This window comes from Micromys minutus (assembly GCF_963924665.1).
Source record: "Micromys minutus genome assembly, chromosome: 1".
Lineage (NCBI taxonomy): Eukaryota > Metazoa > Chordata > Mammalia > Rodentia > Muridae > Micromys > Micromys minutus.
The window spans coordinates 202868151-202895760 of NC_137969.1; the positions used below are offsets into that span (position 1 = coordinate 202868151).

The 27610-nt window shown below is 37.8% G+C and overlaps 1 protein-coding gene across 1 annotated transcript in view; it reads left to right on the top strand.

Moving 5' to 3' along the window:
• The window catches only part of TTC6 (tetratricopeptide repeat domain 6), a gene marked incomplete at both ends in the record, with an annotated part of 174830 nt that overhangs the window by 119504 nt on the left and 27716 nt on the right, over positions 1 to 27610 (top strand). Inside the window, 7 exons of the mRNA XM_080912417.1 lie at positions 5532 to 5614; positions 8285 to 8361; positions 8751 to 8911; positions 18636 to 18767; positions 20861 to 21010; positions 22004 to 22144; positions 23253 to 23366. Of these exons, the coding sequence (XP_080768543.1) occupies positions 5532 to 5614; positions 8285 to 8361; positions 8751 to 8911; positions 18636 to 18767; positions 20861 to 21010; positions 22004 to 22144; positions 23253 to 23366 (858 nt within the window). The remainder of the gene's footprint in view (positions 1 to 5531; positions 5615 to 8284; positions 8362 to 8750; positions 8912 to 18635; positions 18768 to 20860; positions 21011 to 22003; positions 22145 to 23252; positions 23367 to 27610) is intronic.

Below are 27610 nucleotides of genomic sequence, written 5' to 3' on the forward strand. Positions count from 1 at the left end.
CCTATTCAACATAGTACTGGAAGTCCTGGCTGGAGCAATTAGACAGCAAAAGGAGATCAAGAGGATAAAAATTGGAAAGGAAGAGATAAAAACATCACTCTTTGCTGATGACATGATAGTGAACTTAAGTGACCCCAAAAACTCCACCAGAGAACTCCTACAGCTGATAAACAAGTTCAGCAAAGTGGCTGGATACAAAATCAACTCAAACAAATCAGCAACCTTCCTATACTCAAAGGACAAACATGTGGAGAAAGAAATTAGGGAAAAAATACCCTTCACAATCGTCACAAAAACTATGAAATACCTTGGTGTGACTCTAACTAAGCAAGTGAAGGACCTGTATGAAAAGAACTTCAAACCACTAAAGAAGGAAATTGAGGAGGATCTCAGAAAATGGAAAGATCTCCCATGCTCATGGATTGGAAATATCAACATTTTAAAAATGGCAATCCTACAGAAAGCAATCTACAGATTCAACGCAATCCCCATCCAAGTTCCAACCCAGTTCTTCATGGAATTGGAAAGATCAATGTGCAATTTCATCTGGAATAACAAAAGACCTAGAATAGCGAAATCCATCCTCAACAGGAAGAAAACATCTTCGGGAATCACTATCCCTGACCTCAAGCTATACTACAAGGCAATTGTGCTGAAAACTGCATGGTACTGGTACAGAAATAGGCATGTGGATCAATGGAATAGAGTAGAAGATCCAGAAATGAGCCCTCACATATATGGTCACCTGATTTTTGACAAAGGAGTCATAAACATTTAATGGAAAAAGGATAGCATATTCAACAAATGGTGCTGGTCCAACTGTCACTCAACATGCAAAAGAATGAAAATAGACCCTTTCTTATCTCCTTGTACAAAGCTCAAGTGTAAGTGGATCAAAGATCTCCACATTAAACCAGATACACTGAAACTATTAGATGAGAAAGTAGGGAAAACTTTAGAACATATAGGCATAGGAGAAAATTTTCTGAACAAAACACCAATGGCTCAAGCTCTAAGGTCAAAGATTAACAAATGGGACTTAATGAGACTGCAAAGTTTCTGTAAGGCTAAGGACATTGTCAAGAAAACAAAATGGCAGCCAACAGAATGGGAAAAGATCTTTACCAACTTCACATCAGATAGAGGCCTAATATCTAAGGTATACAAAGAACTCAAAAAGCTAGTCACCAGAGAATCAAATAACCCTATTAAAAATGGGGCACAGAGCTAAACAAAATGTTCTCAGTTGAGGAATATCAAATGGCTGAGAAATATCTGAGGAAGTGCTCGACATCGTTAGCCATCAGGGAAATGCAAATCAAAACAACCCTGAGATTCCACCTCACACCAGTCAGATTGGCTAGGATCCAAAACTCAGAGGACAACAGATGCTGGCGAGGTTGCGGAGAAGGAGGAACCCTTCTCCACTGTTGGTGGGGTTGCAAACTAATACAAAAACTCTGGAAATCAGTCTGGCGATACCTCAGAAAATTTGCACATAATACTACCTGAAGACCCAGCTATTCCACTTCTGGGCATATACCCCAGAGACACCTTAGTACACAACAAAGATATATTCACCACAATGTTCATAGCAGCTTTATTTATAATAGCCAGAAGCTGGAAAGAACCCAGATGTCTTTCAGAAGATGAATGGATACAAAAATTGTGGTACATTTACACAATGGAATACTACTCAGCCACCAGAAACAATGACTTGACCAAATTCTTAAGAAAATGGCTGCATCTAGAGAATATCATTCTGAGTGAGATAACCCCGTCACAAAAGAACAGACATAATATGCAGTGGGATGCTAACCCCAGAGGCTCGCACTGCCCCAGAAACAACTCACAGACTGAATGAAGTCCAAGAAATAAAGAAAACAAAATAAAACAAAACAAAAAAATCTTTATACAACAAGAAAACTTTGACTATTTCCATGTTACATTTTGTTTTACATGTACTTTATGCTCATTGTAACTATTAGGTTTCCAATGCATACTATCAAACCTTTAAAAATATCAAGTACTGACTAAAAAATATATTCATACATTTTTATGTAAAAATTATTTTAAAATCTGAAAAAAAGTTCTGACAAAAATGTATTGTATAATTTTATGTAAAAAATGCTTAAGATCTGTACATTTATCTTTGTTTTGTAAAATAAAGTTGTTAAAAAACACACATACACACACATCTTTATAATTAACAGCTTTTGCTTTTAGTTTTATATTTTACACACACACACACACACACACACACACACACACACACACACACACACATTTTCAGTGTAACAAATTGAAATAACTCAATAAATTGTTTTTCTTCTCCACCTGTAACCAGAATCTCTGTTTCTCAAAGACACACCTCTTGGCTCTTTCCTATTAACTACTTAGCCCAAGATGCTGCAACTAACAGAAGTTCCACTGACTATGCCAAAATATAAGTCCAGGCTTTTCCTTTTCGTTTTTCTTAAAACCTTTGGCACCCTGCACTTCACTACTGCTTTGCTCTTGTTTATGCATATCTCTGGATACTCTGCTTGTGATCATAACATGCTGGGTTATGCTGTGGTAAAACACCTTCAAAAGCACCTTATGAAAACAACAAAGACTTATTTCTTGTTTGCAATAGGTGTTCTACTCTTCCTTTGCTACATCTCAAAACCTGTTCTATCTAGAATTCAATTCAAAGCCCTTATTCTCCAGATAATGAGGTTGCGGAGCAGACACAGTACCCTCCTCAGGGAAAGCATGTTGGCAGTCTCGTTGGGTAAGACATGGACATGCTTGTAGTGTGTCATTCTTTCCTCTAATCTGTTAATGATGTAGGACACTTAGGGAATTTGGTGTGTTCCAATACCATACATAGAATTTACAGTGCCAGCTGGATAACCAAGTGTCAGTACACGGACACACTTACTGTTTGTTCTGAGAGGCCCAAATATCTATAGTCATTTTTAAATACATTATGTTTTCACATTAGAAACATAATTATAGTCAGGAAACATATGAAACGGAACAATACAAGCACATTTGCAGGCATTTCTGAGGTATATTTTAGTAAGAAAAACAAGATTTAGGAAAAATATGATGTGTTTAAAATATCAAAATTAAACCCGGTCTCTATATATGTATAGATAAAGGATATATTCTACTACTTGTAGGTTTAGCGTCTCTCTCTCTCCTTCCCCTTCCTTCCTTTCTTCTTTCTTTCTTTCTTTTTAAAACATTTATTTAATCTTTTTTTTTTTTTTTACATTCCAGATTTTATTCTCCTCCATGTCCATCCTCGGTCTGTCCTACACCCCCTCATCTCCATGAGGACCCTTTCTTTTTGTTAATTTATTTGTGGACTTCACCCTGTAATTCCAGTCCATCCACTCCTCTCAGTCCCACCCTTAAAAATTCATCCCCCATTACCCTCTCCCCACTTCTCTGGAGAGAAAAGGAATCCCTCCCCACTCTTGCCTTGGGTACCACCCTTCCCTGGGATATCCAGTCCCAGCAGGACTAAGCACATTCTCTTCTTCTGAGGCCCAACCAGAAAGTCCAGTTAGGCAAGGGAATCTATTTAGCCTCCTTTCTTAATCTAAGCTAAAACCTAACGCCAGAACAGTGTATAAACCCAGAGATTGAACTTCTATGGGTCCCAACAAAGTTTACTTAGTCCATAAATATTGTTCTGGTTTATATGCAGAATTTCCCTCCTCCACAGACTTATATAGTGGGCTGCCAGTAGCACTCTTGGGATGTTGTAGAGCAGAGGAAGGAGAGAGTTGAGAATTGATAGTGTGGTCTTGCTGTGCTGCTACTTCCTTGTCTGCCAAGATATAAGATGTCCTGACTAATGTATTCTCCCCATGGTTCAGTCAGCCACCATATTTTCCCCCACATAATAGACTCAGTTTTCTCAAGCAGAGGCAAAAGCAATCCTTGCTTTATCAAGTACTTGGTAACTATCAGCAACAACAGGTTTCCGATAATATTGAACATATAAGAAAGCAGGGAAGTACGGAATCAGACTGAATGTACTTTGTATTATGAGATGGGATTGGGTGTTTGATGCTCAGGATGGAATGTTATGGTTTAAATGTAAAACATCTCCCATCAGTTTATTACATATTTGGACTCTTGGTCCCCAGTTGGTGATGTTATGTTGGGAGACTGTGGAATCTCAGTGAGGTGAAACCTGACCAGAAGAAGTACATCACTATGTGGTTCTTGGTGTTTTATATCTTGGCCCACTTCCTGTCAGGTCTAGGCTGCTGGTATTCCAGCCTTAAGCTCTCATTCCTATGGGACAGCCTGCTGCTGTGTGTTCTCCACCATGATTGACTATTATGTCTTCAAACTACAAGTCAAAACAAACTCTTTCTCCCCTATAGTGCTTTTTCAAGTATTTGACCACAGGACCGAAAAAAGCGATACCAGTGTGGACTGCTGGTACAAATAGGAATGGTAATGTGAACACACTACTAGATCATTAGCTGTACAGCTGGGACAAGGTCAGCTGAAGAAGCAATAGCCACTTTGCTAGAGAAGCAAAGTTCCACATTTAAACATTGTCCAATTTGTTTAAACAAACTTTATCTCTTGATCCATTTTTTTCATGTATACATTAGTTTGCATAACTCATTTCAACGTAGACATAAATTCTCTTATCAGCATACTACCATCTTATTGATTGCAGTGCTGGCTGTTTGGGTTCACACTTCTAGGTTTGCGTAGTGCTGCTCTATTGGCAATGTCTTTAGTGGTAGTTTTTTTCTTTGTCCTCCAAAGTGTAGAAATTCAAGTTATGTTTCTATGACCATAACAGGGAAAGAATGGATGCTTCCTTTCCATATGAATGTCAAACAGACCTCTTTTTATACCACTCGAATGATTTGTTTTATCCACTCACTTACTAATTTTATTTCAAGCCTGTTTCTCCACCTTATTTTTCAAGTAGAATCTACTTTTACCTTTTACGTTACCCTGTACATGCTAGGTTATTAACTGTGTGAAGTTTGCTGAAACAGTTGCTAAAATTGAGGGAGAAAACTTGAAGTTAAAACAAAGAGGAACATATACATAGTACAACATATCATATAAATTAGTGTAAAATGATACGTGAATGGGTATTTGTAATCATCCTTCGGAACAAAAGAAAAGTAATTAAAAATAGAAACTCTGCATCACAAAATTTCTGTTTTTGCTTTTATGAATTCTACTTGCTTTGGTGAGTTAAGAAAATGATGTGTTCTTTGTGTATTTACACACACACACACGTAAAACAATTAATGAGAAGAAATTTGAAAAAGGGTTCAGAGAGGTGTGAGGTGGGGTTTAAATGGTAAAATGGGAAGAGGGAATGATATGATTATACTATAATTGTAAAATTAAAAACTAATTTAAAACAAGCAGTTACAAAACTGAGATAGTTAGACAAGTCTCTACAAAAATTCTGCAAGAAATTGTGAGAGGCTAAACATCAGAAGGTGACGGCTTCAAGTAGAAACACAATTCTGTTTGTCATTCAACAGATGCATAAACTGAAAAGGGCAGTAACAGAATTATCTCGTGCCATCCACCTCCAGCCTGATGCAGTCTACCTGTATATAATAAGGTACGAGCACAGAAACTGAGTTCTTCCTGGAATAACTGGACGTCTTAACAAACTCTTGGGGTTCCTCTATTCTTCCCCATCCTTATTTTACATTTAATATGAAAACAACATCTACTTCTCAATATTTATTTTTACTCTTAATTACATGTTAAGATAACCGTATCATTCCCTTCACTGTGCCCTTGCGATAAGATATAGCTGCTGAGAGTGAGGATCTTTGAGACCTGTCTAGATAACTTGCTATAGAGCACACACCCCTTTGAAGAAAGGTGCTACTTTTGAACATTGGTTTTGTTTGTACCCACAGAAGTACTGAAAAGGACCTTCTGCCAACTCACTGAAACAAACAAACAAAAACGGTGACCCTCATTGTTGTATTTCAAATTTAGTAGAATTTGCTATGGAGACCTATTTAAGATATTATTACTAAAAATATAACCGCTCAAGATTTATAGGCCTGGAAAAATGCAATAGAATATATTTTCTGATAAAGATGTATTTTGTGTTTTAATACTTAAACCATATTTCAGAAATTTATATGAACACCTTCCCCCTTTCTCTTCTGTGAACCATTTTATTTTAGGTTCACAGCTTATAAATTGTTTCTGTCATCATAACTCCATGTTAATTTATCTCTTTGATTTTTTAAGAACTGTGTAACTTTGCCATGTATGGTGATGCATGCCTTTAATTCTAGCAGTTGGAGGCAGAGGCAGAGACAGAGATAGAGGCAGAATCAGAGCAGGTAGAACTCTCTGAATGGAAGGCCAACTCAGTCTACACAGCAAGTTCCAGGACATCTAAAATTGCATAGAGTCCCTCCCTTAAAGTACCCAAAGCTAAAAACAAATAATCAAGCTACTATATTTAATTTAATTTGATTTAATTTAGTTTAAAATTTGATTTTATGTATACTTATGTAAATGGGTGAATGTTTTACAATTGTAAAATATATGTATCATAAATTTCAGAATAATTGCTTTTGATGAGTGCTTAGCTCTGAACAGGACATTCAGGGGTTATCATGGAAGAGCAAGGTGGAGAAAATTTAAGACCTGGGAAATAAGGAGAAGGGCTATGCAATGCTGTTTTCTGGGCACGACACAGCAGCTAGTTGTCTGCAATGAGCCTCACAAGACTGGACCTATGAATAGTCAATCATGATCTGGGGCGGGGATGAAGAACGGCCATTTCCTTCAGTTGGGTACACAACCAAGGAACCCACATTTCCATGAATTCTAAACCGATGGTCACATAGAGGATGTTAGTTAAAGCCTGTGAGTCTTTAAACAGCAGCAGCAGCAGCAACAACAACACAGAAAAGAAAGTGAGTGTGAGACAGGCTTCAGAGATAGGGAAGAGGGCAGTGTAAACCAGGCAGAAAAATGTGGGGGTTAGAGTAATCAGAATGTACTTTTTACATGCCAAGAGAGAAAAAAATCAAATACAAGTTTTTTTTCTTACAACTTTATTTAAAAAAACAGAGATACATGGACAGATTTTTAAAAGCATTTTGGCATAAAATTATATGAATATATTTTTGTCAGTACTTTTTAAAAAAGGTTTGATAATATGCATTGAAATGTTACTAGTTACAATGAGCATTAAGTATATGTAAAACAAAATATAACATGGAAATAGTCAAAGTTTTCTTGGTGTGTAAAGATTAAACATAATGATTTTTTAAAACAACTTTATTTTACAAAACAAAGATAAATGTACAGATTTTAAACATTTTTTGCTTAAAATTATACATTTTTTGTCAGTACTTTTTTTCAGATTTTAACATAATTTTTATATAAAACTATATGAATATATTTTTTAGTCAGTACTTGATTATTTTCAAGGTTTGGTTGTATGCCTTGAAAACTTAATAGTTACAATGAACTAAAGTAAAACAAAATGAAACATGGAAATAGTTAAAGTTTTCTTGTTTTGTAAATTTTTTTTGTTTTGTTTTGTTTTCTTTATTTCTTGGACTTCATACAGTCTGTGAGTTGTTTCTGGGGGAGTGCAAGCCTCTGGGGTTAGCATCCCACTATCAGTGACTGCATATTATGTCTGTTCTTCTGTGACTGGATTATCTCACTCAGAATGATATTCTCTAGATGCAGCCATTTTCTTAAGAATTTGGTTAAGTCATTGTCTCTGGTGGCTGAGTAGTATTCCATTGTGTAAATGTACCACAATTTTTGTATCCATTCATCTTCTGAAGGACATCTGGGTTCCTTCCAGCTTCTGGCTATTATAAATAGAGCTGCTATGAACATTGTGGTGCATATATCTTTGTTGTGTATTAAAGTGTCTCTGGGGTATAAAACATAATGATTTTTAAGTACTCAAAATTGCCACAAGACTATCTTCTTAGCTCTTGAGTTATTAATGATTTAAGGTCTAGGTGTACCACACTCCGAGAGGGTGCAATGCACTTATTGGGATTTTTTTTTTCTAAGAAAAACTGAGGCTTCCACTTTTTGGTCTTTCTTTTTTTGAGCTTTAAATGGTCTGTGAATTGTTTCTTGGGTATTCAGAGCTTTCTGGGGTTAGTATCCAATTATCAGTGACTGCATATTATGTCTGTTCTTTTGTGACTGGGTTACCTCATGTTTTAAAATCCAACAAAATAATTACCTTTAATGTGCTTGGAATAAAAGCTATTGTTTCTTCCAGGGGACAGTATCTTCTTATGATGAAGAATTACGAACTTGCAAAGTTCAGTATTTATCAAGTAGCAGAAATGAACAAAGGTAAACAAGATGAACTCAAAACAAAACCATTAAAGAAATACTTCTTCATGTTTTGCACTATCTGCAATACGTGTGCATTGATGCCGAGATGATGAACGATTCACTTGACAGGCAGAATGTGAAACTTCAGTTTTTACATCCACACAATTAATTTTGTGATGATGAATTTTGTGAGAAAGCTCTTTATGTGACATACCAGACTTACAATTTTACTTTGGTTTTGGTTTGCAACTGTAGTGACTTCTTGTTTTATGGTAATAAAAGGTTTTAGTTGCCATATCATTTCATGTTGAAACAATAATATCATACAGTGTAGCTTCCCTAACATAAGTATATTCTAAATCCATGCTACCCAGCATGGGAACTAGTAATCTTTCCTTTGCTTTTAGGTGACATTGAGCTGACCCCAATACAGGAAGCTCTCATTTACTCATTCTGTGAAAATCATGACAAGGCCATTCACGTTTTGGAAGGGGTCATAGCCAGTAAACCTGACATCTCCACTTATGCTCTCTTGGCAAAAGCCCAAATGAAGGCCAAGAGAATCAAGGTGAAAATTCTGCTGATTGATGGATTGATATTTATTAAACTTTGTAATGGAATTCATGGATTATACTTAAGAATGGTATCTTAGTTACAGTTTATTTATTTGCTGTGAAGAGACACCATGACCAAGGCAACTATTATAAAAGAAAACATTAAATTGGGACCGGCTTAGCATCTCAGAGGTTTAGTTCATTATCATCATGGTGGGATGTATAACAGCATCCAGGCAGACGTGGTGCTGGAAAGGGAGCTGAGAGTTCTGTATCTTGAGTGGTAGGCAGTAGAAGGTGACTGTGTGCCGCACTGGGCATAGCTGGAGCATAGGAGACCTCAAAACCTGCACAATGACACACTTCCTCCACCAAGGCCACAGCTCAAGGTAGTACCATTCCTTAAGGGTCAAGCATTTGAACACATGAGTCATGGAGACCACACCTATCCAAACCACCACAGGCTGCATTTCAGTATTTAAAAAAATGAAATGGTAGTTTTAATTTATGAATTATTCATATACTAGTGACTGTATCTGTACTTATTATGTTATATATTGATTTTTCTATTAACCAACATATGGTCTTCCTTCCTTCCTTCCTTCCTTTCCTCCTTCCTTCCTTCCTTTTTTTCTTCCTTTCTATCTTCCCTCCTTCCTTCCTTCCATCCTTCCTCCCTCCCTCCCTTTCTTCCATCCTTTTCTTGTCAAAACAAAGCTGCTGAAAATAGTTTTTTGGCATGTCCTGTTTCATGATGTTGTCTTGGAGTGGATTGCTGGACCGTGAACCTGTTCTCTAATGTTATGTCAGGTTATTCTTCAACTTCAACCAGTGCTGTCTCCAGGAAATGGAATTTCCATGCTTTTCTTCCTGGCAGTCTTGTGGGCAGAAACTGATGTCTTCTGTCTCAGTCCATGCCTCTGAGCTCGAGTGTCAGGACGAGCGTCATTTTTTTTTCTGTCTACCAGCCATTTGTTCTTTCTGCTCTGTAAGTTTCCCACACTTCCCATTGTTATCTTCTTACTGCTTTCCGAGTTTTAAAAACCAGTTCTCTGTATTACCTCTTGACCATGTGCTGTATCACCCCATCTTTTGTGGCTTGTTCTATTGTGCCTTTTGATGAAGTTTTCTTCTGAGAGAGTTGAGCCTCCCCACCTCGTATCTTCCCCCACACTTCATGTCTTTCTGAGGCCAGGCTCTTCCTCTCCCATTGAATCCAGACAAGACAGCCCAACTAGAAGAACATATGCCATGCATGGGCAACAGCTTTTGGGACAGCCCCTGTTATAGTTGTTCAGGACCACATGAATATCAAGCTGCACACCTGCTACATATGTATAGGGAGGTCTAGTTCCAACCCATATTTGTTCTTTAGTTGATGGTTAAACTCTGAGATCCCTAAGGATCCAGGATAGTTGATTCTGTTGGTCATTTTATGGAGTTCCTATCCCCTTAATGGCTACAATCCTTCCTCCTATTATTCCATAAGATTCTCCAGGCCATAGCCACTGTTTGGCTGTTGGTATCTGTATCTGTCTGAGTCAGTTGCTGGGTAGAGACTCTCAGAAGGCAACATGCTCTTGTCTGCCAGCATAACAGAATGGCATTAGTAGTGACAGGGATTGGTGCTTACTCGTGGATAAGTCCCAAGTTGGGCTGGTTATTTGGTGGCCATTCCTCAGTCTCTGCTCCATTCCCCTGCCTGTATTCCTTGTAGACAGGATAAATTTGGGGTTGATAGTTTTGTGAATGGGTTGGTGTCTCTGTCACTCCACTGGGGTTCCTGTCTGCCTACAGGAGGTAGCCTCTTCAGGCTCCATATCCCGAATGTAGTGAGTCACAGCTAAGCTCACTCGCATTGGTCCTCATCTTATCCTGGAGATGCTCCCTGACTCCTCACCCCAGTCTGTTACAGACTTCCATTTTTTATTATCACCTAGCCATTTCTCTTGTGCTTCCCAACACCTGATCTTGAAGCCCCCATTCCATTCCCCATCTCTTCTCCCTCCCAGTTCCCTTCTACCATCTGCCTTTTATAACCATTTTATTCCCCCTTCCATGTGAGATTTAAGCTTCCTCACTTGGGCCTTCCTTCTTGTACTTTTTCTATAATAAGCTTTTAAAAAGTTACTAAAATTTAAAATTCAATTTAACACACGTAAAACATAATATATATACACACATAATCATGTGTGTATATATATCTATATACACACATGTTAGTGAACAACGTGTAATATTTTGGTTTAGCTGAACACTGCATACTGTTTAAATGTTAAACATAGCATGTCTTCTAACATTTGTCATCCAATTAAAATCATGCCTCCCTGATTTTGCCACTTTGTTACTTCTACAATTAATCTCTCTCTTTTTTTTAATATCACTGACAGTACCAAATCTTGGGCATTTTTCCTTTTCTTTTCTTTTCTTTCTTTTTTTGTTTTTTTAGTGCTTGGCTTTTTTTTTTTCTTTTCTTTTTTTTTTTTTTAAGGTTTGATACTCTTCATTAAGTTCTTACTATTTACAATGAGCAAAAAGTACATGTAAAACAGGGTGTAACCCTGAATTAGTCAACGTGTTCTTGGTGTATAAGGATTGAGCATGACTTTTTTTTTTTTTTTGTTTTCTTTTTTTCTTGAACTTTACTCAGTCTGTGAGTTGTTTCTGGGGCAGTCCGAGTCTCTGGGGTTAGTATCCCACTATCAGTGACTGCATATTTTGTCTGTTCTTTTGTGACTGGGTTATCTCACTCAGGATGATATTCTCTAGATGCAGCCATTTTCTTAAGAATTTGGTTAAGTCATTGTTTCTGATGGATGAGTAGTATTCCATTGTGTAAATGTACCACAGTTTTTGTATCCATTCATCTATTGAAGGACATCTGGGTTCTTTCCAGCTTCTGGCTATTATAAATAGAGCTGCTATGAACATTGTGGAGCATGTATCTTTGTTGTATATTAAAGTGTCTTTTGGGTATATGCCCAGAAGTGGAATAGCTGGATCTTCAGGTAGTACTATGTCCAATTTTCTGAGAAATCGTCAGACTGATTTCCAGAGTGGTTGTATCAGTTTACAACCCCACCAACAGTGGAGAGGTGTTCCTCTTTCTCCACAACCTCGCCGGCATCTGCTGTCATCTGAGTTTTGGATCTTGGCCAATCTGACTGGTGTGAGGTGGAATCTCAGGGTTGTTTTGATTTGCATTTCCCTGATGGCTAAAGATGTCTAGCACTTCCTTAGATGTATCTCAGCCATTCGATATTCGTCAATTGAGAATGTTTTGTTTAGCTCTGTACCCCATTTTTAATAGGGTTGTTTGATTTTCTGGTGTCTAGCTTTTTGAGTTCTTTGTATACCTTGGATATTAGGCCTCTATCTGATGTGGAGTTGGTAAAGATCTTTTCCCATTCTGTTGGCTGCCGTTTTGTTTTCTTGACAATGTCCTTAGCCTTACAGAAACTTTGCAATCTCATTAAGTTCCATTTGTTAATCTTTGACCTTAGAGCTTGAGCCATTGGTGTTTTCTTCAGAAAATTTTCTAAGGTTTTCCATAATTTCTCATCTAATAGTTTCAGTGTATCTGGTTTAATGTGGAGATCTTTGATCCACTTACACTTGAGCTTTGTACAAGGAGATAAGAAAGGGTCTATTTTCATTCTTTTGCATGTTGAGTGCCAGTTGGACCAGCACCATTTGTTGAATAGGCTGTCCTTTTTCCATTGAATGTTTACAGCTCCTTTGTTAAAAATCAGGTGACCATATACGTGAGGGCTCATTTCTAGAACTTCTATTCTATTCCATTGATCCATTTGCCTATTTCAGTACCTGTACCATGCAGATTTCAGCACAATTGCCTTGTAATATAGTTTGAGGTCAGGAATAGTGATTCTCACAGATGTTTTCTTGTTGTTGAGGATGGATTTTGCTATTCTAGGTCTTTTGTTATTCCAGATGAAATTGCACATTGATCTTTCCAACTCAATGAAGAACTGGGTTGGAATTTTGATGGGGATTGCATTGAATTTGTAGATTGCATTTGGTACGATGGCCATTTTTAAAATGTTGATCCTTCTAATCCATGAGCATGGGAGATCTTTCCATTTTTTGAGATCTTTCTCGATTTCCTTCTTTAGAGGTTTGAAGTTCTTGTCATACAGGTCCTTCACTTGCTTAGTTAGAGTCACACTAAGGTATTTCATAGTTTTTGTGACTATTTTGAAGGGTATCTTTTCCCTAATTTCTTTCTCCATATGTTTGTTCTTCGAATATAGGAAGGCTACTGATTTGTTTGAGTTAATTTTGTATCCAGCCACTTTACTGAACTTAATTATCAGCTGTAGAAGTTCTCTGGTAAAATTTTTAGGGTCACTTAAGTACACTAACATGTCATCTGCAAAGAGTGATGTTTTTACCTCTTCCTTTCTGATTTGTATCCCCTTGATCTCTTTTTGTTGTCTAATTGCTCCAGCTAGGACTTCCAGTACTATGTTGAATAGGTAAGGGGAGAGTGGGCAGCCTTGTGTAGTCCCTGATTTTAGTGGGATTGCTTCAAGTTTCCCACCATTAAGTTTCATGTTGGCTGTTGGTTTGCTGTATATTGCTTTTATTATGTTTAGGTATAGACCTTGGATTTCTGTTCTTTCCAAAACTTTTAACATGAAGAGGTGTTGAATTTTGTCAAATGCTTTCCCTGCATCTAGTGAGATCACTATGTGATTTTGTTCTTTGAGTTTGTTTATATGGTGGATTACATTGATGGATTTTTTTTATATTAAACCATCCCTGCATCCCAGAGATGAAGCCTACTTGGTCATGGTGAATGATCGTTATGATGTGTTCCTGGATACGGTTTATGAGGATTTTGTTGAGTATTTTTGCATCAATGTTCATAAGTGAGATTGGTCTGAGGTTCTCTTTCCTTGTAGGGTCTTTGTGTGGTTTAGGAACGAGGGTTAATGTAGCCTCAAAAAATGAGTTAGGTAGTATTCCATCTGATTCTATCTAGTGGAATAGTTTGGAGAGTATTGCTGTTATATCCGCAATAAATGTCTGATAAAATTCTGCACTGAACCCGTCTGGACCTGGGCTTTTTTTTTGGTTGGGAGGCTTTTGAGGACTTATTCTATTTCTTTAGGTGTTATGGGATTATTTAGATGGTTTACCTGGTCCTGGTTTAACTTTAGGATCTTGTATCTGTCTAGGAATTCATCCATTTCCTCCAGATTTTCCAACTTTGTGGAGTATAGGTTTTTGTAGTAGAATCTGATGATTTTTTGAATTTCCTCAGTTTCTGTCATTATGTCTCCATTTTCCTTTCTGATTTTGTTATTTTGGATACTCTCTCTTTGCCCTCTAGTTAGTCTGGCTAGGTGTTTATCAATCTTTTTGATTTTCTCAAAGAACGAGCTCTTGGTTTTGATGATTCTTTCAATGGTTCTTTTTGTTTCTATTTGGTCTATTTCTGCCCTAATTTTGATTATTTCTTGCCGTCTACTCCTCTTGGGTGTATCTGCTTCCTTTTTTTCTAGAGCTTTTACCTGTGCTGTCAAGTTGCTGATGTATGCTTTCTTTAGTTTCTTTTTGGAAGCACTTATGGCTATGAGTTTTCCTCTCAGTACTGCTTTCATTGCATCCCATAGGTTTGGGTATGTTGTGTTTTCGTTTTCATTGAATTCTAGAAAATCCTTAATTTCTTTTTTTATTTCGTCTTTGACCCTGCTATCGTTTAACAGAGCATTGTTTAGTTTCCATGTGTATGTGGGCTTTTTTTTTGTCTTTGTTTTTGTTAAAGACCAGCCGTAGACCATGGTGTTCTGAGAGGATTCATGAAAGTATTTCAATCTTCTTATATTGATTGAGGCTGGTTCTGTGTCCAATTATGTGATCAATTTTTGAGAAGGTGCCATGGGGTGCTGAGAAGAAGATGTATTCTTTTACTTTAGGATGATATGTTCTGTAGATATCTATTAATTCCAGTTGGTTCATAGTCTCTACTAGTTTTACAGTGTCCTTGTTCAGTTTTTGTTTTTGTGATCTGTCCAATAGAGAGAGTGGGGTATTAAAGTCTACCACTATTATTGTGTGGGGTGAAATGTATTTTTTGAGCTTTAGTAGGGTTTCTTTTATGAATGTGGTTACTTTTTTATTTGGAGCATTTATGTTAAGGATTGAGAGTTTCACCTGACAGATTTCCCCTGTAATGAGTAAAAAGTGGCCTTCTTTATCTTTTTTGATAACTTTTGGTTGGAAATTTACTTTATTTGATATTAGAATAGCCACTCCAGCTTTCTTTTTGGGGTTGTTTGCTTGGAAGTTTTTTTCCCCAACCTTTTACTCTGAGATAGTGTCTGTCTTTGTCTCTGAGATGAGTTTCCTGTATGTAGCAAAATGCTGGATTTTTTTTTTATGTATCCAGTCTGATAGCCTATGTCTCTTTATTGGGGAGTTGAGTCAATTTATGTTAATAGATATCAGGGAATAGTGGTTTCTGTTTCCTGCTATTTTTGCTTTTGTAGGTTGAGTTGTATCTGTTACTTTTTCTTCTTTTGGTTTTCTTGCTTCGGAGTTTTCTTGTTTATACTAGGATGTAGTTCCCCTCATTGTATTGGGTTTTCTACCTATAATTCATTGTAGTGCTTGGTTTGTGATCAGATATTGTGTAAATTTAGATTTGCTGAAATATCTTCATCTCTCCATCTATGATGATTGATAGTTTTGCTGGGTATAGCAGTTTGGGCTGGCACTTGTGCTCTCTTAGGGTCTACATGATGTCTGTCCAGGTTCTTCTATCTTTCATAGTCTCTGTTGAGAAATCGGGTGTGATTCTGATTGGTCTGCCTTTATATGTTACCTGACCTTTTTCCCTTACTGATTTTAGTATTCTTTCTTTCCTTTGGGCACTTGATGTTTTGACTATTATGTATCAGGAGGAATTTCTTTTCTGGTCTAACCTATTTGGTGTTCTGAATGCTTCTTTTATGCTCGTGGTCATCTCATCCTAAAGGGTAGGAAAGTTTTCTTTTACAATTTTGTTGAAGATATTTACTGTGCCTCCTAGTTGATATTCTTCTCCCTCTTCTATTGCTATTATCCTTAGGTTTGGTCTTCCCTTTGTGTCCTAGATCTTCTGGACATTTTGGGTTAGGAACTTTTTGTTTTTTGCATCTTCTCTGGCTGTTTTGCTATGTTTACAATGTTGTCGTCTGCCCCCGAGATTCTCTCTTCCATCTCTTGTAATTTATTGGAAATGCTTGCTTCTGTGACTCCTGATTTTTTTTTTAGGTGTTCTACCTGTAGGGTTATCCGTTTTAGCGTTTTCTTTATTGTGTCAATTTCTGTTTTAAATTCCTTCTTCCATTCCTTCATCTCTTTGGTTCTGTTTTCCTCTAGTTCTTCGAGTTCTTTGAGTGTTTTTTTTTGTTTCCTCTTTATAAGCTTCTGATTCTTTTTGCTTTTCCTCTCGTTCTTGTTTAAGAATCTCTATCAGCCTCTTGAGGTATGATTTTAAGTCTGCGTCTTTTTTTTCTGGAGTGTTTGTCATTCCAATGTTTGCTGTGATTGGAGAGCTGGGTACTGGTGTTGCCTGGTTGTCTTGGTTTCTTTGGGATATACTCTTTTGCTTTTCTCTTGCCTTCTTGTTGTCCGTGATATGTTCTTGCCTTTCCCTTGTGCCTGGTCTGTGTCCCTGGATCTCCACTGTTCCAGGTTGTGGATGGTCCGAGCCCTGTTCTGCGCCCCATATCTGCTGGGTAGGAACAGAGGTCCCAATGCTGGGTTCCTGGTCCCTGGATAAGGCAGGGCAGGGGCGTGCTTTTTATGTGCACTCGGCAGAGAGCTCTCTGTTCCCTGGCTGCCCAGATCCTCTACTCACCAGTCTTTAAACCTTTGGGAACTGCTTGCATTTTTCTATGCTAATTTTCTTCACTTCTTCATATGACATCAGATAAATGTGGCACCCACTTTCTTGTGCCAGACATATTGCATGCCCAACATACAAAGTGTGCCATTCTGAGACCATAGTGTAGGTAGAACTTGCTCTGACTAGTAGACCGCAGCAAAGGTGATGGGATGCCATTTTGCCCATAATTATGTTGCATTATATAATGTTTGTGAGTAGAAGCCTGGAGAGAAATTGCTCTTCTAACCTTGACGAAACTAGCTAATAACTGAATATGGAGGTTGTCCCAAGGCTGGGAAATGCTATAGGTTATATAAACTCAGGCTCTCCCAACTAGAAATCAATACTTTCTGCCATATAGTCATAGGGAAATACAAAAGATTCAACAACCCCAATGATCTTGGAAGAAGAGACCTCAATATTTGAGCTATCAGATGGCAGTAATACCCAACTAGCATGTTTAGCCTAGGGTGCATAGAAGAGAAGACTCCATATGTCTGTGTACAGCCCCCTCACCATGGAAATATGACAGATGTATACTGTGTCAAAGACATTATGTTTTATTTATAGAATTAGGAAAATAATACAAATTTTATTATCTGGAATTATATTATTATTGTAAAAATATACCTAAAAATGGGGCAGAGGCTTTAAGCAGTGATGTAGATCTTGCAAGATGTTTAAGACTGTGCTTTATAAAATATAAGCAAGTCAGAGAACTTCCAGAAGTTTATGGGCATTGTTCTTTAGGGATAACAGCAGGAGTAAAACTACAGCAAGAATCTCATAGAAAAATGAGTTTGTGTGGTTTTGTCTAATGAAGGGAATGAATGCCTATAGAATAAATGAAAAGTCTTTAAAGTTCCCAAGAACATTATTTCTCCAGAAACCAGTATAGAAATAGTGATAGAATAGAGAGACAGAGGGACAGATAGACAGATGAATAGAAATAGATAGAGATATATAGGTAGACAGACAGATAGATAGATAGGTAGAGAGATAGATAGACACAGAGATACAGAGATAGAGAGACAGAGACAGAGAAAGATGGATATAGAAGGCTGGAACTCCATGCAGCCCTGTGTCAAGTATGGAGTACTGTGAGAATTCTGTGCTGAGGATGGAAGACCAGATATTGACATGGCTTGTGAACATGTAGGATATGCTGAAGAGGAGTCATGAAGACACCACATTCAAGTTAATACACCCTATTGCTGCTGTAACAGTTCCAGTTTAGAAGGCAGGATAACAATGATGTTTAAACCTGATGTTTATGTTAGGTGCATATGGTGACTTGCCAATCAGTAAATAATATCTGGAAAATTAAGCTTCTTTTTCATTAAAGTGTTTTAACTACTTAATTAAATTTATGTGGGTAACATTTGATAAAAGCCTTTTTCTAGATCTAACTGAAGTCCACTAAGAGTAATACAGACAAAAAGGGGTGATTGAAATAGTATCGGGTATCAGCAACACTTCTGTTACCTACTAACTTTTTAGTGCTTCATTCAGGTGAATAACAATTTATTAGTAGTAAAGAGCCTACATGTTCAAATCTGGTGTTTGAATTCAGAAGTTCTAGTTACAAAAAATCTATACATGTAAGCCTGCTTGAGACCCTGTAGCCCCTGGGGCGAATTTGCCATCCTCTGGGGGACAGGTCCTCCAGTTGTATAAGGACATTTGTGACCTTACCAGACCTGTGTGCATTTGTATGACATGAGAGTAGAGCTTCTGTGGGCTCTGAGTTTTCTTTACCTTTAAGGTTATGGAATTGAACAAGTGACCAGTAAAAAAAAAACCATTTGCTTCATCCTTCATCTTTGTTTTTATTTGTATAGGAATCCGTGAGACTATTTAAGAAGGCATTGGAACTGTACACATCTGACAAAGGACCAGTTACCACTAGTGTTTCAGCAGAGTGTCTGTATAACCTGGGTCTTTGTTACATGGAAGAGGGCAACTTTCAAATGGTATCTGCGTGTTTAGCTTTTTTTCTTTGTAATTCTCTTATACCTTACATCCCCATTGCAATTTTCCCTCCCTCCTCTCAGCCTCTCTCCTCTCTTCCCAAGATCCACTTCTCCAGTTCCCTTCAGAAAAGAACAGGCCTCCCAGGAATAGAAGCCAATCATAATATATCAAGTTGCAGTGAGGCGAGATGCAAACCCCTCTATCCAAGCTAGACAGGCACCCGAGAAGGAAGAATATGGCCCCAACAGCAGGCAAAAGAATCAGAGGCAGCCTTCACTCCTACTGTTGGGAGTCCTTCATGAACACCAAGCTGCATGGCTGTATTGTGTATGCAGAGGATCTAGCTCAGAGTCATATAGGGTCTGTGTTGCTTCAGTCTCTGTGAGCCCCTATACGTCCTGCTTAGTTGATTCTGTGGGCCACATACTAAATGAGGTAACACAGACCCAGGAAAACAAACATGATATGTACTCACTTATAAGTGGATATTAGCTAGTAGGTAAAGGATGGTCATGTTGCAATCCACAGGCTCACTGAGGATAAGTTAACAAGGAGGTGGGACACACAGTCTCCTAGGGAAAAGGAAATAAAATAAATTTTGCACGTGGGTTGGGAGAGGAAGGGATGGGACCAGGAGGGATCAGGCTGGGAGGGTTTGGTGGGAGGGATGGAAGGAGCGAATACTGGGAGATGCTTGGAACCGGGGGACATTTGGTAGGCAATGCAGACACTTAGTGCAGTGAAAACTCCCTGGAATCTGCAAGAGTGACCCCAGCAAAGTCTGTTAGTAATGAGGGATATCTGGCCATCTTCTATAACCAGGGCAGGCTTTTAGCAGTGGGACTGGGGTATCAACTCAGACACAAAACCTTCGACCTATAGTCCATCCTGCCTGCAAGATTGCTGAGGTCATGGTGCCACAGACCTTGTGGAAATGGCCAGCCAATAACTGATTGGACCTGAAGCCCATGCTGTAAGAGGGAGTCCCCACCTCACAGTGCCTGAATAATCAGGGACCAGAGGCAGGACAGCCTATAGACCCAGGATAGAATCAAACAGGACTGGGAAAAAGTTATTGAAATGGTTCCTAATGATATTCCGCTGTACTCATAGATTGGTGTCTAGCCCAGTTGTCATCAGAGGGACTAGAGCAGCTAAAGGAAGAAGTTGTAGAGAGCCATAGCTAAACACTAGGTGGAACCAGGGGACCCCCTTGGTCCACCCCCACAGAAGGAAGGGAGGAAGGAATGTAGGAGCCAATGGTGTCTCCGTGTTTAGAAGCAGAGATTATTTGGAACTCCAAATTGGTTGCTTACATGGGTTTAGTTTCTGAATACTGCCCTCAGTAAGTCAAGAAGTGGACTGACTGAAAATACTTCTAAAGCTTAGCTTGGAATAGGCAGGTGGCACTCCTATTTCCCATGAATTGTTTCAAATTAAACATCAGCACATTTTATCTGATGCTAATTTGTCAATAACATTTTAAAGTTAACACACACTTCTCATCAAATTATAAGTCCAACTGTAGGAAATTATTGAAGCAAAATAATACCTCACTAACTTGATTTATTACATCATAAGTAGTTAAACCGAATGTTTCATTTTGCTATAGATAAAATGGTTAGAACGTTCTTTGACTTCTCTTATTGATAACTGAAGAATCCAAATCAGATTTAAATTGGTTAAGATGACTACACATATTGGAGAATTGTAGCATCCTTTTATCCTGAACCTTAATTAGTATGTGCCTCCTACAGTTCTTGGGCAATCATGGAGAACTGAATGCTGCTGCCTGTGATTTCTTCGAATTAAGGAAATCCAAAGGACAATGCTTGAAACTAAACTTTAAGTGCTGATGTTTAACAACATGGGTTATGTAGATATTTGTCTGAAAACAGAAATACTTTTAATTATAAATTTGACTTGTTTCTAAAGATTATACTTGTTTGTTCCACAATGTTCTTTGGGAGAATTAATTTTAAACCCTTCCCCAAGTAATTCAAGTGAAGCTTTTTAATAACAGCACCAAACCATGTATTCTAAATTCATGTATTCTGTCACTAAGTGCGTGTGTGTGAATATATTCTTCCAGGCTTTTGAGTCTCTTACAAAAGCTGTGAAAGCAAATCCTGAATTTGCAGAAGCCTTTTATCATCGGGGACTTTGTAAAGTAAAACTCAACAATCAAAACGCAATTCTGGACTTTAATCGGGCACTTACCCTAAATCCCAAACATTACCAGGTATTTAAAGAAATGATGTAATTTGGAGGATATGTTGGGTGAAACTATTAAATACTTTATATGTAAATCTAATAAAAGGAGTTGGTTCTTTGTGTATATCTGTCTCTGTCTTTATCTTCCCACCTTCCTCCCTCCTCCTTTCCCTTTCTTCCTCCTCTCTTCCTCTCTCTTCCTCCCACCCTCTTTCCCTCTCTTCCTCCCCTTTCCCCCCTCTTCATGTGTAGTAGAGAATAGCCTTGAAGTCCTGATAGCTCTGCCACTGCCTCTCAAGTGTAGAGATTACAGATACTTGTTATCATATCTGACACTAATTAAGTATAGTTTGATAACCCAAATTTTTGTATTGTTCTTTGGAACAAAAATACAATTTTTACCATACATACTACATATGAAAAATATTTCGAGATTTGTAATATCTGTGTGTCAAACACATTAATTTATTTGTTAGAAATTTTAATGATACGCTATAAATTTTATTAGTATTTTTTACTTTCATATCACATAGATTTTGCCTCCTAATACATTTCAGGGACAACACAAAATTCAGTACATAAAACTTAACTGGCTCTTGATTTTAAATTAAATTTGAGTTGAATAAATACTAGATAATTTTAAGGAAGTACTAGCAACCATTCTAGATAACTAATGGTGGTGCAGCCATATAAAGTGAGGTCTTTTTTCTCAGTAGCCTCATACTTGAGGAAATGTGAAGTATAATGTATACAACCTGCTTTCTGATAGCTTAGGGAAAAGTGGAGAAAACAAACAGCGGGACACACACTAACAATTACCGAATCCAAGTGGTCAGGCCATAAGCCTGATCTTTATTAAGTTAATTTAGCTCTGATGTTTAACTTTTAATGAAGAAAAGGGACAACTGTATTTTAATATTGTCTCTAGGTACTGTAGATCGGTTTGAGGGTCTGTATATTGTGGTAGAAGTGAAGATTTTACTAAGTTGTATATCCCTGCTTTTCCCCCTTCTCTGAACAGGCATATTTAAGCCGAGTAGCTTATTATGGTTTAAAGGGAAGATACTCCAAAGCCATTCTGAACTGTAACGAGGCCATCAGACTTTACCCTGAGAGTGTGCGTGCCTACATTTGCAGAGGAGTTCTGAAGTACTACAACCGAGTAAGCTGCTCCTGCCTCGGTTACTGAGGGTTTGGGGTGGAAGCTTCTAGAGTTAAGTGTTGACTCACTTCCTACCTTTCCTGAACTACATGAAGTGAGATTATGGTATTGATATAATCATGGTGTTCCCCGTTCTTTGGATATGTTTGCTATATGATACATAATACTCCAACATAAGTTATATTTAGTTACTTGACTGTTGGGCATTTAGAATGTTTTTATGTTTTGCTATTCAGTTGAAATAACACTCTTATAAGTGCTGGGAACAAATTAGTTGTTTCCTAAATAGAAATTCCTGGGCAAAAGATTATAACTAATGTGTGGAATGATTTATTTCTCCTTGATTATATTTTGGACACTTCTCCATTACTACTCCATATGGGATACTTCTATCATTTACAGCAAAGGTGTATGCAAGCATTAGGTATCAGTTCCATGAAAGTTCGCGTTCGTGTGATGACGTAAGATATAAGAAGAATGGAAGGGACGCAGAACTGAGTGTGAGTGGAGAATGTGACTGCGTGACCATATGAGTGACAGAGGCAGCCGGGCCTTCAGTGTTCACTAGAGGAACCTGAACACTCGTGCAATCAGCATCATTTTCTCCAGGCCATATAGCAACACTGGTAACAGCTGCTGAAGTTAATATTTCAAGAGTTTATTTATCTTTAATTCATTTGTGTGAATGTTTGCCCACATAGATGTCTGTGTACCATCTGCGCACAGTGTAGACAAGAGGAGAGTGATGGATTTCTTGGCGCTGGATCACAATTTAACAGGCAGTTGTAAGTTGTGGGTGCTGGAAGCTGAGCCTGGGTCCTTTGGCACAGCAGCAGCCCAGTGCTCTCAACTGTTGAGACATCTCTCTAGCCCGTAATTGCTTCAATTTACATTACTGACATCCTTAATTCTATTTGTAGGTGAAAGAACTGTAAGACTCCCTACCAAGATTATCCCAATGAACTATGTGAAAGATTAGCCTCATAGTATTAATTTAGAAAGAAGACACATTGAATCTTAAATGCTTTAAATACTAATATAATCACATTCTTGTTTTAATGATTAAAGTTGCCTGTTACAATTTATCCTGTTCACTTTCTCCTTGTAGAATTACAAGCTAGCTATTACAGATTTATCTACAGCTGTCAGCATGGACAAGAACAGTTACACAGCATTTTATAACAGAGCCCTGTGTTACACCAAGATAGGGGAACATCAGATGGTAAGCAGTCATTTCAGTAAATGAGAGATTTAAAGCATTTGAGAAGCAACATGCATTAAATGGCTTCTTGAATTAGACAAGCCATCATTAAGCAATATTTTATAAGCAACGGTAAAGCATTTATGACTGGGTTTAAAGCACCTGTATTTTCTTCTTTATCTTTGCTATAGTCTTGAAAAATAATTCCTATGGAAATACACACATAAAACTCAAGAGCCATTTCAAATATTATTGATTTCTTTCTTAGTGCAAAATTACTTTATGCAGTTTCTGCATTGTCAATTCTTTTTTATAATATGTGTATAAATATTTAATGCCCGTGCATATTAGGATACATTCTGTAAGTATCATCTGATATAATACCACTGTACAGGATTTTACAGAAATGATCATTGGTAATAGTGTTATAACTTGGACCCAAGCTAGAGAAGTTCACAGAGGTATTTGTGGTAGAATTCTGAGACACTATATGCAGTGAAGAGGACAGAGTAATGTGTTCTACCTGCAGGGACTGTTAACAGGGATTTGCCCATGTATTTCATAGGCCTAACCATGTTTTTAAAAATATGGTTTTGCAACAACCTTATTTCTCCATCAAATTTATTTTTATTTTCTAATCATCAGGACCATTGTTTCACCCTTAATAAGTATGGTTGATTTCAATGAGAATTAGCTCTGTGATCACCCACCTGTAAGTTCTTTGTGTTCTGTTCCTTGCTATTGCTTCTTCTTCCTGTATCTTCTGGTCTCTCCCTCCTCACGTCTGCCCTTGTATAGCAGGGGCATGTGCTTTTTCAGACTTTACATCTCCATTATTCTAGGCAGACACACTTCTCAGTCTCCATGGAGTCTTAGCGAAGTCTGCTTAAAGCATCTATGGATTTTGAAATCACAGAGAAGACACAGGCTGAGAAACCGACCATGCAGATTACAACATTCCTGACAGCTAGCCCAGCTAGTTTGCCCTCCTCTAGAAATGCAGACAAATGCATAATTAATTTTTAAGAATACAATTGTTAAGACTAAAGGAGCCAATTACAGGATTATTTAACAGGAACCTACAGAGCAGATGTCTTTGATGACATCTTACACCCCCATTTCTGTCTGAAGAAGAATCAGTGATATGGGCAAGGAAGAAACTCCAGTGTGTTTTCTCAGTTATGTGGATAAACTAATTCCTGGTTATTAAAGAACATGCAAAACAACCTAAATAAATGAGACCAAAACAGGGCTGCAAAATATTGGTGATTTTTAAGGTGCTTGGACCCGAGAGCATTTCATCTGTTCATTTTTACAGACAATGAAATGACAGGAGGGAGAACAGGAAGGAAAGGCCACTGAACTCATCCAAGTCACACCAGAAATTAGAAACCTGCCCCAATATTTACACATTTGTTTCTGGGTTTACAGTCCTTAGGTAGCTTTGTGAAGCCCTCTGACTCCGGATTGGATAATATGTCATTTCAAAGTGTCACCTCCTCCCCATTTGCCTACTTCCACCTGCTTCTTAGCATTCCTTCCATCACTGAGATAACATGCTTATACATTTTTATGAATAGAGTTTCCTAAAATCTAAGCATGGTGAATTGTTTGTATTTGTTTCTTTGTTAGAAATTTTAATAACTTAAAAAAGGAGTCACTGTTGTCACTTTCAAGTACAGGCACTTAACACCAAAATCGAACTATGTATCATTGAAACACAAAGATGAAGAAATATAATGAAATTGAATCAACTAAAATCTCTAAAGAGATTTTTCTTCATGTTTGCTGTGTTTTACCCCCTCTGAAAAGTTACAAAAATACATTTGGAAGAAAGTAGACAATGGAATGTATTTTAGAATTTCTGAATCAACTAGCTTGTCAGATTGACTCATATAGCCAGTGGATCATGAAATTAGACAGGAAAAGGACATGCTACATGCTTGGTTTCTCTCTTCAGCGCCCACAGAGGAGGCCTTTATACATGCAGTGGTTTCGTCAGACTGACTTTAAGTTTTCCCCTATCAGCAGGTGTTCACATAGCCTCTGGACAGCCTGGTAGATTTTGACTCTACTATTCTCTAATCATAAAACAGTTGTCCTTACCTCTTACTTATGACTTATTGTATGACATGTACTAGGCTAAATACTTACCAATACATAAGCAAAGAATTTCTATTCTAGGCAGAAACTGAGGGAAGGTGAGCACCACTGGGATCTCCCATTTGTTGTGTCCCTGGACAAGGTTTGGGCAGACACATATGTAGATGATAGAAGAAAAACGATGAGATGGTTAAGATAATGAAGGCATTTCTAATGGTAGTTGGTTAAGGCTAGAGAACGGTCAAGGTTCCTACAGTGCTGGAAGCAGTATAGTGGAGAATTTGTGCTGTGTACATCTGTTTGACAAGTGCTCTGGTATGTTGGCCTTGTGAACATGTGGCAAAAGATCTTTTAGACTGGTGTTAGCCTTTACTTTGTTTTTGTTATTATTGTTGTAAGTTGTACAAGAGTCTCTCCTGCATGTATGTCTGCACACTGTTTGCAGTGCCCACAGAAAAAGGAAGAGCTGGATTCCCTGAGGCTGGAGTGGCAGATGATTGTGAACTGTCATGTGGGTGCTGAGAATGGAACCAGAGTCCTCTGGAAGAGCAGCCAGTTCTTTTAAACAGAAAGACATCTCTGGCAATCTGACAAGATACTGACTCAGAAGTTTGAAAATAGGTTCCAACAGTAGTTTTATATGCACATTTGACTTCACACTCCTGCCATATTTGTAAGTGGAGTCTGAAATGTATTAATTTTTTTTAAAATTGATATTCCAGTTTGGTAGCCGAGGAGACGGACTTCAAGTTAGGAAACTTATTAAACTCAGAATCTAGTAATAGCAACTGATGATAGAAATTCAGAGAAGGCTGTGGCTCTCAAATTCTTATAGGTTAGACATTCTGGAAAATGTAAGTAATTTCAGAATGTAGAGATCTGAGGCATAATGATCTGAGGAATTCAATGTAGTATCAAAGCATATTCTGACCAGATAGGTACATGACATGATACTATCTCAAGGAACAAAATGAATGAAGAAAGAGTGAAGCACAGGAGAAAGTTCCCATCTCCACAACTGTGATGGTTTGAATAGGGAGTGGCACTATTAGAAGGTGTGGCCTTGTTGGAGGAAGTGTGTAACTCTGAGGGGTGGGCTTGGAGATCCTTTCTGGCTTCCATTGGATGTAGACGTAGAACTCTCAGCTCCTCCTAAACTATGGCTGCCTCCATTCTGCCATGCTCTTGCCTTGAGAATAACGAACTGAACCTCTGAACCTCTAAGCCAGCCCCATATAAATGTTCTCATTTATAAGACTTGTTTTGGTCATGTTGTCTGTTCACAGTAATAAAACTACACTAAGATAACAACCCATGCTTAGCTTCCATAAACTCTTTCCTTGTGTTCAGCTGCCTGGTGAATTTCTAGGGCATCTTACATTTTGTGTTGTTTTGGAAAGACTAAGTCAGAAGAGGTATTGTCAACAGTGTAGGTTGGTTCTTCAAGTATTACTAAATATTTTTATAGGCCTAGCATTCTTTATATTTATATCACAGCACAATATAGGATTTCTAGATGCACATTATCTTTAGACATCTGTGCCAGGAAATAGGAGAGAGAGAAGGACTGATGAGCAGAAAGTTAAATTCTATTTATTTGTTTTGTTTATGTCAGCTGACACTTCAGTTGTACAAGATTTGACCCTTGTCTGGCCAACTATGTGGCATCTGTGAACAAAATAGCCACTAAAATGATTTAGAAGAATTCAATTCCTTAATACTTAGGGCAGAGGAAAGATCAATGAAGCTCTGCCTACTCAGTCAGTGGAAAACAATAAGAGTAAAGGATGCAATCTCACTAGATTAAGTCTGATCTTAGATAGCTTTTTAAAGAAACTATCAGCATGCTTATCGACATAAGTTGTATTTCTCTGTTTCCCTCTTCAGTCTTGTGATCCCTTTCATTGGTTTCTGGTTTATTCATGTGATGAAAACTTACCAAGTGCCTGCATGTGAAGGCTGGATGCTTGTCGCTGGGTTCAAGGTGGTGAAAAGATTAAACATTTGCTTCCTGCTGTTTAGATTTCAGTGAAGAAGGCAATAAAATGTTAAAGAGAACTTAAATTTCAAATGGTGATCTCCAATTTGTATTCATGTGAATACATTATTTGGAGAAAGTATTCAAGGTGGGGGCAGGGTGGAGAGTGTTCAGTCCCTTCCTT